Source organism: Silurus meridionalis, chromosome 4 (assembly GCF_014805685.1).
Source record: "Silurus meridionalis isolate SWU-2019-XX chromosome 4, ASM1480568v1, whole genome shotgun sequence".
In the NCBI taxonomy this organism is placed as follows: domain Eukaryota; kingdom Metazoa; phylum Chordata; class Actinopteri; order Siluriformes; family Siluridae; genus Silurus; species Silurus meridionalis.
Genome location: NC_060887.1, coordinates 22,367,348 through 22,380,928, shown reverse-complemented (window position 1 = coordinate 22,380,928; position 13,581 = coordinate 22,367,348). Strand labels below are relative to the sequence as shown.

Here is a 13,581-nt window from a genome sequence, read left to right as displayed (position 1 = left end):
ATAATTGGGACATAAAGCTTTTTTACACTTCACTGGTGACCAGTGACATCACATCTGTTTCCTTTCTTGCACCCACGCTCACACTCACACACGCTGTGTAGTCAGAGTCCTGTTGCAAGTGAATGCAGACAGCAGGCAGGCAAGCTGCCGAAGCTTTTTAACAAATTACACCATTCTGTTGCTTTTATTTTATGGCAGTTTTTACATCGATTACCTGAATATTAAAGAGTTGTGGGGGGTCATGGTAGCCTCTTACATAATAAATTCTGAATTATTGGTCCCATAAGGTTAATTAGATTTTTTACAGCATCTGCACAAGGCATCAAAGAAGAATCAGAATAAACCGGAGAGCAGTTACACATTAAATAGCAATAAAACTGGAAGCCAGATACAAAGCAAGATGTTAAACGCAGTGCCTAGAGACCTGTTTTAGGGTCTTTTTTTTGTCAACTAATTATGGAGTCTCTGTTGTCTCTGAAGCTATAAGTTCATATGGTGGTGCCTTTGTAATGTGATTTCTTCCTAGTCTAACTTAGTGGTCTTTTGAAAAACATTTTAATTAACTCCTCAATGCAGGTCTTTGCTTTTTTTAAACCATGAACTATTATAATTGCAGAATTATCTTTGGTCTATTTATTATAGCTTTTATTCCTGAACTTTTCACTATTGTAACTGTTCTAAAAAGAAAAAATAACCGACCACATGGCGATGCCTTGCAGAACCCCAGAACTGACTGAAGCCCGGTCTTACAGACTTTGTTTTATCAACACAACTTGGCTAATGTGAATTTAATTCAGTTTTGGAGTGTGATTTTATTATTATTATTATTATTATTATTATTATTATTATTATTATTGATAATATTATTGTACTTGAGTCTAGGAATAGTTTTAGAAAATTTGTTCTAGTGTAATCCTACTGTATTTCTGGTTCTGTCAGTCAATAGCTGTTATTTTTCTTGACAAAAAAAATTGTGTTTTAAGAAATGACTTAAAACTAGAAATTCACACACTACCCATTTTTATTATTTTATATTCATGCATTTTAATGCGCTCTTACAGCTCATATCACTTGATTATACTGATAAAATGTAACAACTGTGGTGTGTGTTGTATTTCGCTTTGTTTTTAAATTACATATCGTATTTATTTAACAATTTTAAACACTATCAAAGAACCGTGCACTGAGTAATAATCTCGAATATAATTCAACTCAAAAATAGACTGATTTTCCAATTCTATTCACTGTCCATAAACTGATTTCTTGATCTTTGGATGTAACGTCTATTTATAAATCATTTCTTAATAGAACGAACAGAATGAGTTTGCACACTACTGCTTTCACATAAGTATTTACAGTGAATGTATGTAAATTTTTGTGAGTTTTTTGACGATATAAATAATATTTTCACAACTGTTTTACTCACTGCTGAACTCACGAGAGTTGATTAAAGCCGATTAGCAGCATTAAGTGCAGTGTGTGAGGTTGGTGTTAATGAGCTGGTACAGTAGCTGTTGCAGTGCCATGAGCAGTAAGACACTGTTTATGGCAGTTACTGTGTGCATGTTCTCCAGTGACAGTGGGAGTGCACATGTTGCAGTGCTAATTGTGGGCTGGGTTACACACAGAGGTCCCAATCTTCCTATTAATGTGCACACTGCTTTATTATCCTTTAACATGTCTCAGTGTTTAAGTCCCCACAGATTGGCTAACAAAAGCATGACATGAGGCGGACTGGACCCCTGCCAACCCCCTACTCCTCCCCAGCCTGAGGTTCAATACCCTCAAATCACTCCCCCTGTCAGGGACACAAAAACCCCCTTTCCCTTCAATGGCCTCTAATTACTGTGGCGTGGTCATAATGAGGCACCCAGTCGAGTGCTTTCTCTACCCATTCTCTATTTTGTTCTCTCTTTCTCCCTCCCCTTTTCTCACTTCCTGCTATTAAATCGTATGTTTTACTCCTCTAAATATCATTGAACGCTTGTAGAGTTGAATGATGCACTCAAAATGTCGTCTCCAAAAGACTAGTCAGACGAGCACTCGTTCTGTTGGGGATGTCAAAAGAATCTGCACTTTGGTAAAGAATCAAAAGCACTCAGTCAGCTTCTCTAAAGCGCCGTGCCCGCGTTCTGCGTGTGTAAATGTCAGCTGAGATGGAGAATAGCGTACGAGAGTTTGGCGTCAGCGCTTCTGTTTACAGATCAGCTGCCGTCTTTTATCCTCTGTAGGCCTGTGTGCTGACTCGGTGAACTCAGAAATAATAAATCATACACTGACTGATATGCTCTTTTGTTCTGTGAGTTTATTTCCCGGTATTTCTCACTTTTCTGGCTCAGAGGTGTTTAAGCGAAGTGCTGTAGAACTGATGGATAGAAGTGGGGGAAAGCACAGAGATGTGACTAATATGCTCACTGCCTCATCTTGCAAGTGTATGTTGAAAACGCGGACAAGAATAGTCTTACACAAGATCCTGTGCCTTTGCATATATGCTTTACTGCAGTCATGAGGAACACCGTACCCATGCCGAGTTACAACCTGGTTTGCAAAAAAAAAAAAAAAACGATCCAAAAAGAATTCAACCAATCAACATATGTTTGATGTCAGACCTTTCAAGTATTCTTTATGTTTCTACTTGGATTCAGATTGAACAGTAGATAGAACTTTTATCATATCAAAGTCCGTATTTAATTTTGCACTTGATATTTGAAACTAATGGAAAAAGTTTAAATGGGACCAACACGTGTCATATAACAGCCACCAGAACGTTAGAATTACTTTCTTTCTTGAGTGAGACGACATTTACGTATCACTCCATTCGAGCGTCGGACTGTGTATATTTCATTAACAATACTTTTGTGTGAAAAAGTGATAAAAAAGAGTTGTAGAGTATGTTGAAATAATGAATATATTCTATTTTTATTAATTATAAAATGAAGTAAATGTTAGTGGCGTCCGTTTAATCGCGTATTTTTTGTCTATCGCTGGCGGTTTTTGGAACTGTACTTTAATGTGATAATTAAAAACTAAACTATTAGTATGCAGTTATACAGTCATAGTAGTCATACTGCTGCTACTGTCATTCTTAGTCATGCTTTTGGGCAATAATTCAGGTTAAGTGTGTAATATGTGTTTACCATATGTATAGTATTTATAGATGAAAGGTGTCGGACAGACGCTGCAGAATAAAAAATTCACAAAAGAATTGTACTAAAATTAGACAGCAAACATTTGTCCAACATAATAGTTTAAAAGTTTTTTATTTATTGGTGGATTTGGAGCATGCGGTTGCTCACTGGGATTCAGTCAGTAAATGATCAGCAGTTTCTAAGTTCAAGTCTAGTAGTTTGTAAGTAGATCAGCAGTTTGTGAGTTCAAGGACCATCAAACTCTCACATGGGCCCTTAGCAAAACTCTTACTCTTCTCTGCCTTAGGTGTAGCAAGAATTAAATTGTACTGTTTTGCATAAAAATGATATATATTTTTTGCTTTATATATTTATTCATCATGATTTAACTTTTTTTTATAGCTTTTATAGTTTTTTTTTTTTATTATTATTATTACCAAAGATCTTTCTGTACAGCATTTTTAACCCAAAGGTATCTATGTAGAAAATGTAAGTGGAAAATCTTGCTTTTAGGGTTTGATATAAAAGCATTGGCAGCACTTACATGGTAAATGCAGAGGGAATGAATACAGTTGATGCTACTCTTCCCACCAACACAGTCATCTATTTTTACCAAAATGGTAGCGATCATATCTTTTTAAGATGTCCCCCATACACGAAGTCTTTTTAATGACAGATGAGGAAATTTTCACTAAGAGTTTCTAAATAACCTCAGACCTCTCTGCATTGTGTTCAGGATGCAGAGGAATATGCTGAACTGCCAGTGCGCCATAACGAAGATCAGCTGAACAGCGAGCTAGCCCAGCGGCTTCCTCTGCCGGTCAACCCGCACTCATACGACAGCGCTCACACCAAAACCAACCTGCTGTTGCAGGCCCACTTCAGCCGTGCTCAGCTGCCCTGCAGCGATTATGGCACGGACACCAAAACCGTTCTGGACAACGCCATCCGCATCTGTCAGGTAAGTGCATGTGTGTGTTGTTGATCTATGTGCATCAGATCTGCTTTCCATTGTTGCTAGGCCTTCATGTTCTCTTGGCGTACACTGCATTAGAGTGGAGGCCATCCAAACCCTATACATTTTACCACTGCCTCCCTTTCCATCATCTGGGGGGCTTTCATTGCCATCAAAGCGATTTGCTTGTCTTCATACATCATAAAATCAATGCTAAGGCCTGTGCATGGTACAGCTGAGCACATTTCCATGTGTCAGTGAAGACCTCTCGGATGTTCCTTATGGAAACAAAAAAAGGAAATTCATCCCTTCCAATGTGACAACTGAGAACTGACCTAAGGCTCAGTTTAATGCAGACTTCAGGCTTTGCCCTGTTACACAACATTGTGTGAACTGCACTCAACAATCACTGCAAAGTCGGCTGTATATACAGTCCAATCCATGAAGCATACGTTTCAAAACATTTTGTTCATATCCCACTCAACTCATTCTTCCCTGCACAGACAAAATCCTATTGTGTCTTGCGAGGTTCAAATAGTCCTCCAACACTAAAGGCTTGATTTTATTTAGGATGATATCAGAGAAATATATAAATATAATATTTTCCTGTGATTACTTTGTGTGTGTTCAAGTTTGTTGTTAAGGCGGCAGTTATTCATGTGACTGGTTCATGACGTTGTTAGTATGCCTGGGTCCGGAGGCCTATAAATACAGTGTGAGCACGGACACTTACAGCACCTTAGAGACAGCAGAGCGTTTAACGTCCCTCCACAGATCAAACGCATTAAAAACAACAGTGCTGCTCGTTTCCTTCTGCCGCGAAACGCGAACGTCACCGAACAGAAAGTGACGTTCTTTTTTGCTCTTGCACATGAAGGTATCCTCACACTAGATGAGTCTGTTGTCATTCGATGGGCTTTTGACATTTTTCTTTACCTTCATGCCATGAAAGACTCGCTTATGTTTCCATCATGCAAAAACCCCAATAAAATCTTGGAACATCAGACATGCAGCAAACAAGCTCTTTGAACGCTACAGTGAGCCAGGAGCGTAATGACAGAGGTGTGGAGATGATTTATTGCCACATGGTTGTTGGGTTTCTGGCTGCATCATAAAAGCACCCGAAGCTGGCTTAGATAACCTGTCGTTGATTGTTCATGCCTGATGGCATGCCTGTGGATCTGTTTGCGATTGGCCATGCCTGCTCTGAGGATGAGCGCTGTGCTGATTGTTCACGCTGGCCGCCTGGCTTTGGGAATGGATCTGTCTGTGGATCTGTAAGCCATTGTCCATGCCTGTGGATGTGCTTGATTCTCTACAGCCTGTGTGTGTGTGTGTGTGTGTGTGTGTGCACACGTGTGTGGGAGTGATTGGCCATGCTTGTCCATGTGGTTACTTTTTCAGGTTCCTGCTGTGCCAGGTTGTAGCTCCTCTGCCAGCAGCTGGCTGTCTTCTCAGCATGTATCCAAAGCTAGCCTTTCCTAGCAAACAGCTGAGCTAACTATAGAGTGCTGTCTGAGGATTAATCAGCAGAGTCCACTAGGCTGTTCGGCCAACTTCATATCAGCAAGCCTTAATTCAAAGTCTTGATTCGTATCCACTCCATTTGTTGAGATTATCGTGATTCATCAGAGAGACGTTGGTATTCACGAGCTGCTCAGTGCAAACTGTAAAGTATTTACATGATCCTTTCACATCAGACGTATTAAAGAATAACTCATCGATATATATCTCGACTTTGAGCATTATTGTGGAAGGGCGTCTGTTGATATAGATTTTTCTTTCGACTCGTCTTCCTTATTTCTCCGCCCGACCCACAGACACATAATCACACTCACACGGTCTTGGATTAGGGCTGGCTTTGAGAATATCTCTGATGGTTAGATAAATAATTCCTGTCATCTCTGTGCTAATGAGGTCCTTTATAGCTGTGCTCGTGCTCCGAGCGCGGGAAAGGCTACAGATTTCTTGCCGTTTTCTCCAGCGGCATCGGAGAGCAATTTTAGTAGACGGGTTAAACGAGACGCGGTTCTCGTGTGATCATCTTTCCTCGCCCATTTGTTTTCACGATCCCACTCCCTCAGCCTTTCTCCATCCCTCCTTCACAGGGGCTCAGCTGACATCAGCTCTGTTGCTGTCCTCAGTTTGCTCAAGCAGCTACTATGAAATGTTAATCACAACTTTAATTCGTACCGCATTAGCATTTTGATTAACTCGCTAGGCTTGCCGCTGCACTCAAGGTGCTTTTTAGTCATAGTTACCGAGGAAATGACTTTTTGATTAATTAAGTTTGTTAGCGCAGCTGAGCTCAGCAAACTTTAACCTTACGTTGAAGAGAAGAGCAGCAGACTTGGAGGAGAAAGACTTGGTTTTTAGCAGTTCCATAAAGAGTTTCTACATTTTTAACAGTGTGAATTAAACATGTATATGCTTAAGAGATATTTACATGAATTTAATATAAAAAATAAATACGTGCATGTTTAAATGTCCGAGTTACTTTATAGCTATCTTAATTGTGCTGTAACCACCGAGTGTGATGCCTGACAGTTTTTTGGGGTTTTTTTCTTTTCGTTTCCTCAGGCGATGTTGGACGTTGTGGCGAACGAAGGCTGGCTGGTGTCTGCTCTGAGTATCTGCAATCTAGTGCAGATGATTGTTCAGGCTAGATGGCTTCATGACTCCTCTCTGCTTACCCTGCCTCATATAGACCAGCAGAACCTCTACCTCTTCAGGTGTGTAGACTACGGCTCTAAGTTCAGACATTCTCAATGCCCTGATTCCAAACATGCCTGTCATGTGTTTAACACAAAGCAGCTTCATACAAATCCAGATATAGGTTTAGGTTTAGGTCCTAAGTTTAGGCTACGGGGAAGGAAAACTCCCTGAGACGATGCAGAAGAAACCCTGACAGGAACCTCAAAATAGAACACCCTCTTCCGAGTCACACTGGATTGTGCCGGTTATAACTCATAACATAACAGCTATTATCTATTCTATTATAGCTATTATCTTCTACTACTATGTACAGTATAAAACAGTACCAATTGTGCTGAAAATATTGTTTATATATATATATATATATATATATATATATATATATATATATATATATATATATAATATAGTTATATTGTTATGCACTATTCAGCATATTGTGAGTAAGAGTGCTGAGACAGATCATGAGAACAGGACAGTCTTTATGTTCATTCTCTTCATTTAATTATATATTTTAAACCAGTTTATACATTCTTTTGAAAATATCACAGCCAAATATGTTAATGATTTATATGTAGTAACTTAGTAGTAGTAGTACTTACTGTTTTGCTTTACTATACTTCCTGTAACTGCATTTTGTATAAATGGTAGCTTATTTCATAAACCAAAAAAAAAGGGTTCTTAAATTCCTGTCTGACTATATTAATAATTCCTGAATGTGGGAATTTAGCATTCCTCACAGTGTTGTCTGCATCCTGCTCATGTCTGAGAGAAGCGGACACAGTCAGCAGTGTCCTGAGAGGGGTGCCTCTCACCTGTGGTGCTTTGATTATAGCTCAGTCACATGGTGTCATGCCTAATCCATCAACCACCTCTGTTCAAACTCTGCAAACACCATTAGCATTGCTTATCTGCCGGCACCGTCCGCTGGACGGCCTCCAACACGGCCCCGGTGCACCTTTACTCTGTCACACGCGCAAAGCTGTGGTTGGCACCGGATTTTCTTTCGCCCACATAATTCATTTCAGCGTGGTTACATCCCGTCGTGAAGTGTAATTTGGTTGAAAGACAATAAAAATGGTAAGAAGAGGATCAGGAAAGGCTGAATGTCCCACCATGGCGAGACAGCAGGGAGAGTTCAGCTCAACCATCGTAATGGGCATGAAGGTGGTTACATAGCTGCCTTTTTAACTGTTTTTTTTTTTTTTTTCCTCCTCGCTGTTTACAACAGGAAATGGAGCTCCAAAGGTGGGAAGGGTGGAAGCAAAGGTTATCAAGGCCCAATCGAAGGGCTTCCTGAGCTCATAGCTGCCTGTGATGGAAGAGAGGAGATCTTTAGAGCAATGGTGAAGGACGAGCTTGAGTCCCAACAGAGCGCTCAGGTAACACACGCATTACAGAACAGAAGTATGTAGACGTTTAGAAAAGTGCAGCACTGCGATGATTTTATCGCCAGTAAAATGAAGGACAGTGTCTTAAGAGATTGTAGGATTTTGACAAAGTGTGCCTCTTGTAATGCTGAGAATAATTGAATGAATGCAGCGTAGTCTTAGATGATTGTGCCTTGCGCACACATCACCGTGTGCGCACACACACATACACACACACAAACATGTGATTTGCAGAAAGCAGCAGACGGTCACGGTGGTCTCAGGTAGCACCAGGATCCCCAATTACCTCCCAAATGAGAGGGTTTAGCGCTCCAATCTAAGTGCTAATTGTGACGGTAATGAGAGCGTCCGGGCAGAGCGGCGAGCCCATCGCCCATTCCCCATCAGTATTCCAGCCACCCCCCACCTTCCACAACACACCCCCTAGCAGCCTCGGCCCTGCTAATTAAATAAGCACATGCGCCGCCGCGTTCTCGTCTCATTCGCTGAGGAAATGTAATCCTCGCATAAATAGCTTTGGCAGGGTGAATCTGTGCTGTTTTCCCCCCTTTCATGGCTCTAATACTCACCGAGCTGCAGCAGCCGAGCTCTGTCATTCTCTATCAGTCTGTCACTCACACGTGCACGCACTGCACATGTTCTTAATATTTTATTATACCGCTCCGTCCTCGTGTTGGTGCTAGCGTAAGTACAGCCTAGCTGACAAGGATGTGATATATTCTGAAATTTTGTTTGGCGTGCACTCATTATCATGCACATGGATATGAATTAGAGGTTGTCTCTCTTTTTATTTTTGCTTTTATCCTTCCTTTTTCCACTGTTAACTAGTTCATGTGTCACTGTCGGCCTTCATTCCGATTCTGGAAAAACTCACTAAAGAGTAAAACATAAGGGGGCATGCTTTTATTTATATATATATATATATATATATATATATATATATATATATATATATATATATATATATATAAAAATAATAATCCACACATCATTATTAGTGGTGTAAAAAAAGACAGTCACATAGTAGAGTTTCTGGTGCTCGCCTAAAGTGGATTATTTTCTCATTACATATTGCATAGTGCTTTACTCCTCTTATGCCACAGCAGTCTTCCAATGCTTTCAGTTAACATAATTGTATTTGTTTTTATACATTTATAGTTGCTTTCGGTCTTAAGTAACATCCTGTTATTCTTCACGTAATAGAATCAGAATCATCTTTAGTGCCAAGTATCATAGGTTGCATGTACAAGGAATTTCTCAAGGTGGGCCGGTGTTACAAAAATGTGAAAAACTAGGAAAAGAAAGTAATACAAAAAAAAAAAAAAAAAAAAAGATGAAGACAAAATTTTTGAAGGGTATGTAAAAGTGAGGCAGTGAAAATAATAATATTTCCCACAGAAGTACAGAGTTGCTGGGTTGCGATCTAATAGTCTTTATTGATTGCGTTAATGTACTGCATGAGATATTGCAGCTATAATTTCTTTCACTGACGTCACTTTTTTCACTCTTTTCTAAAAATAAAAGAAAGAAAGAAAATTACTTGTAATGTGACTGAGAGTCTGGAAAATATATACACTTTTCTGGAGATTTTCCTTGTAGCTAAAATATTCTTATTGGCCATTTACAAAGCACCGAATCCCAAGAGTTCTTTAATGAATGTTTAAAAACGTCCTTAGAGAAAATTGGTTGATTCACCATATCAACAATTACACATTTTACAGCTGTTATTTATTAATGACAATGTAAATCTTTTTTTTTTTTTTTTTAAGTCTGCAGGATTTTATAGAACCCTGATCAGCACCTTCTGGCCAATCCGATTTGAGCATTTAAGAGCTCCGTAGTGTAAACTTCCTCGTCCTCAACGACCTCTTTTTTCTGATTCCTCTTCATCAGGTGTGGTCTTTTCTAAGTCACTTGCCTGTGCTGGAGGTCAGTTTGAGTGTGAAGGGCTGCTGGGAAGGCTCTGAGGAACAGGCTGAGCGTGCTCTGTCCGCCAGTGTCACCAACATCAGGGAGAAGAGCAGCTTTCTGTCCGTGCACGCTGACCAGGAATATGTGCTCCAAGTGTCGCTGCAGCGTCTCAATGCGGGCCGGCAAAGAGTGAGAATATACACACATACACACACACACACACACACACACACACACACACACACACACACACACACACACACACACACACACACAGACAAAGCATTTCAACCTTTATCACATGTTTTACACTTGCACGGTTCCCACACATGCTGAAGGACCTGGATATTTATAGGTTAGATTTGTAGTGATAGAAAACACCTGAAAATGAGAAAATGGATGAAAGTCAGAAAAGATTTAGCTGTTAAGCTTCATTTATTGTGTAAATAAATATATATAAATATGGCAATGTGCCGATATTATGGTCATTAATACTCAGTTTAAGCATCTATTGAACTCCTTATAATATGCTTATCATATTCATAACAAATAGTGATATGAGGCTCTTTTATCAGTGTGGAATTCGTTCATGGATGCCACTCTATCTGTTAGGAAAGATTTAGGGAAATGATTTCCTGAAATAAGTGTAAACCCTGATTGGATTGCTGTTTGGCTGTTTAATTATTGAATGACTCTCTGAAGCTGTTTGCCTGACTGAGTTTTGCGACTGCTCACAGAGGAAGCAGGACAGCAAGGCGCAGGCTCCACGGTTCCCCAAGCCCAAAGACGAGGGCTGGTTCCTGGTGCTGGGTGAGGTAGACAAGAAGGAGCTTCTGGCCATCAAACGACTGGGATACGTCCGCAACCGGAGCGTGACATCAGTGGCCTTCTACACCCCTGAACAGACCGGGAAGTAAGTGAAACTCGCATATCCTCAGTGGTTGTCGGATCCGAAAGCATGTTAGTATAATGTTCCTCTGTGTGCCGCAGGTGTATCTACACACTCTACCTGATGAGCGACAGTTACCTGGGCTTGGATCAGCAGTATGACATCCACCTGAATGTGATTCCTGCCAACATCTCCGCCCAGGTTACCACAGAGGTCACTGACAGAATGAGCGACATGAACTTAAAGTGACCTTTTTCCACTACACAGAGACACACACACACACGCCTGTGTCCGTGTCTCTGGTCTCTGTGCGGGTGATGGTGGTACAGCTGAAGACAGGACAGTTTGCTCCTGAAGAGAGATCAGCACAATGAGGACATGGTGATCAAAGTGGCTTTGAAAGAGACATGTATAAGTAATTAGATCTAATAATAATAATGTTAAACATTGGAGCACATGATGGAATTAGGATGCTTGATTAATTAATCGGTGCGTGTGAGCCACAATTGTACATGTGATGTGTGAAGCTCCGACACTGGAAGGAACTTGCTTGTGCAGGAGGTTAGGAATTCTGTGCAGGTGTGTGCAACATGCTCCTCTGGGAAGACTGTCCCATCTGGTTTCTGAAATTCTCTCTCTCTCTCTCTCTCTCTCTCTCTCTCTCTCTCTCTCACACTCTTTCTTTTTCTCTTTCACCCTCTCACCCCCCACCTGTCTTCAACACACTGCATTGAAAAGCCTCAGGGACATACAGGTGCCAATTTTTTTACATTTAGGCCAATTTACAGTAATTCCTGGAACAAAATCATTTATTACAAAAAACATTGGGTTTAAGAACTTGCATGTGTTTGTTTCGTGTTTTGTTGCTTCACAACTCAGCCACCAACCCAAACTCATACACTCTACATTCTTTACTTTTTTTTTTTTTTTTTTTTTTTTTTGGATGATGTCTGCCCCTTGAATACATTGTTTGCCTTCAGGAGAAATAAAAGGATGTGATTGCAGATGAATGTGTTTAATGGTCTTCTTTTGACTTATTCTCTGTTGCATTTCAAAATAACACACCGAGCAGATGTTCATATGGTTTTACTTTCTTACTTTTCCTCTCTTCCCCCCATGCATTGACAATTTTTTGTTATTTGTGCATGGGTTTGTTGGAATGTTGACGTTAAGTGGACAGAACGTGTTTATTATACACAATTAAAAACGTCCCTGTTCTTCTCCTGCTCCGTTTTGCAACAGGCTTGAACTTTTATTTTTTTTTCTTTATATCATTTCTATTTTATCACATTTCACACACACAATTTAAATATCTTGTTCAGTGCTGCTTTGTTTTAATAATACAGTATCATACCACAATTATTTATTTGTAATAAAATAAAATAAATAACATTGGGAGTAGAAACTTGAAACTTTGTGTGTGTGTGTGTGTGTGTGTGTGTGTGTGTGTAATGCAGCCATTCTGTTCAGGTCCTATGTGCTGCTGTGTGGTTAGTGCGCCACGCTGACCAGTTTCTCAGAGCAGCACCATGGCGTGTGCGCGCGCGCGTGCGTGCGTGTGCGCGTTCGGGTCACACGTGCACCTGAATATGTTGATTAATCTGTTGCATTTCATCGTTAAGCATAATAATAACAATAAACAGGAAATAATAAAGAGACATGCCTAATGTAATGAAGGACATTTTTTGGGAACTGTAATTGGAATTAATGCGCTAAATCTTTCCAGGTGTGTGTAAGTGAGCTGTGTTTTATGTTTATTTGAAATTAAAATGTTACGCCTTTGGATTGTGTGTTTTGGTGTCTGGCGGTAATGAATGCAGATGCAACTGTCTCGCTGCCGGTAATTAAAGCATTTAAGTCCAAAAACGCGCTTGAAAACTATCACCAACATTTCTCTCTCTCTCTCTCTCTCTCTCTCTACGGTGATATGTTTCGCATCTCTTGTGAACACCTTCATATTTTGGACTAGTTTCGCCTGTTCTCTTTCTCCGCCGGCGCCGTTTAATTAGCGGTAAATTCGGGCTTTAGGAAAAGGTGAGAGCGGCGCGGTGCGCTTCGTGCTCAGCGCGCTTCCGCCCTCATTTAGTCCGCGCGCTCCCTGCAGGTGATTTCCTATTAAAGGAGCCATCCGTATCGAAACAGCACAAAGAGCGCGGGGTGAGGAGGAGAGGAAGCTCCAATTTATTCACATAATCACTGCTTCGGAGCTGCCTCCTCAAATACGCCTATTGATGACATGAGGAGAATGCACAAATTAAATACTCCTTTATCTAACTCTTATTCTTTTAGAAGCATTTAGCAAGAAATAATATATAGTTTTCATTTTTGGGGGGCATTTAATTCAAACTATAATACACTCCAATTATTAAAAGTATATATTATGACCAAGATTATAATGTATAATTGTATAATGTTTTATAGTCTTTTTCTCAAAATAATATAATATAATAAATTATAAAAAAATATATATATATATATATATATATATATATATATATAGAGAGAGAGAGAGAGAGAGAGAGAGACAGAGAGAGAGAGAATTTAATTATATATATATATATATATATATATATATATATATATATATATATA

The 13,581-nt window shown here is 39.8% G+C and overlaps 1 protein-coding gene across 5 annotated transcripts in view; it reads left to right on the top strand.

The window, feature by feature from the left end:
• ascc3 (activating signal cointegrator 1 complex subunit 3) overlaps positions 1-11,999 on the top strand; it is a 159,938-nt gene extending 147,939 nt beyond the window's left edge. For all 5 annotated transcript variants that reach the window (XM_046847275.1, XM_046847273.1, XM_046847272.1 and 2 more), the window contains exons 37-42: positions 3,865-4,089; positions 6,664-6,815; positions 8,030-8,180; positions 10,083-10,289; positions 10,838-11,013; positions 11,091-11,999. In XM_046847275.1, coding sequence (XP_046703231.1) covers positions 3,865-4,089; positions 6,664-6,815; positions 8,030-8,180; positions 10,083-10,289; positions 10,838-11,013; positions 11,091-11,238 — 1,059 coding nt within the window. In that variant the 3' untranslated portion in view covers positions 11,239-11,999. The remainder of the gene's footprint in view (positions 1-3,864; positions 4,090-6,663; positions 6,816-8,029; positions 8,181-10,082; positions 10,290-10,837; positions 11,014-11,090) is intronic.
• Positions 12,000-13,581: the final 1,582 nt, after the last annotated feature.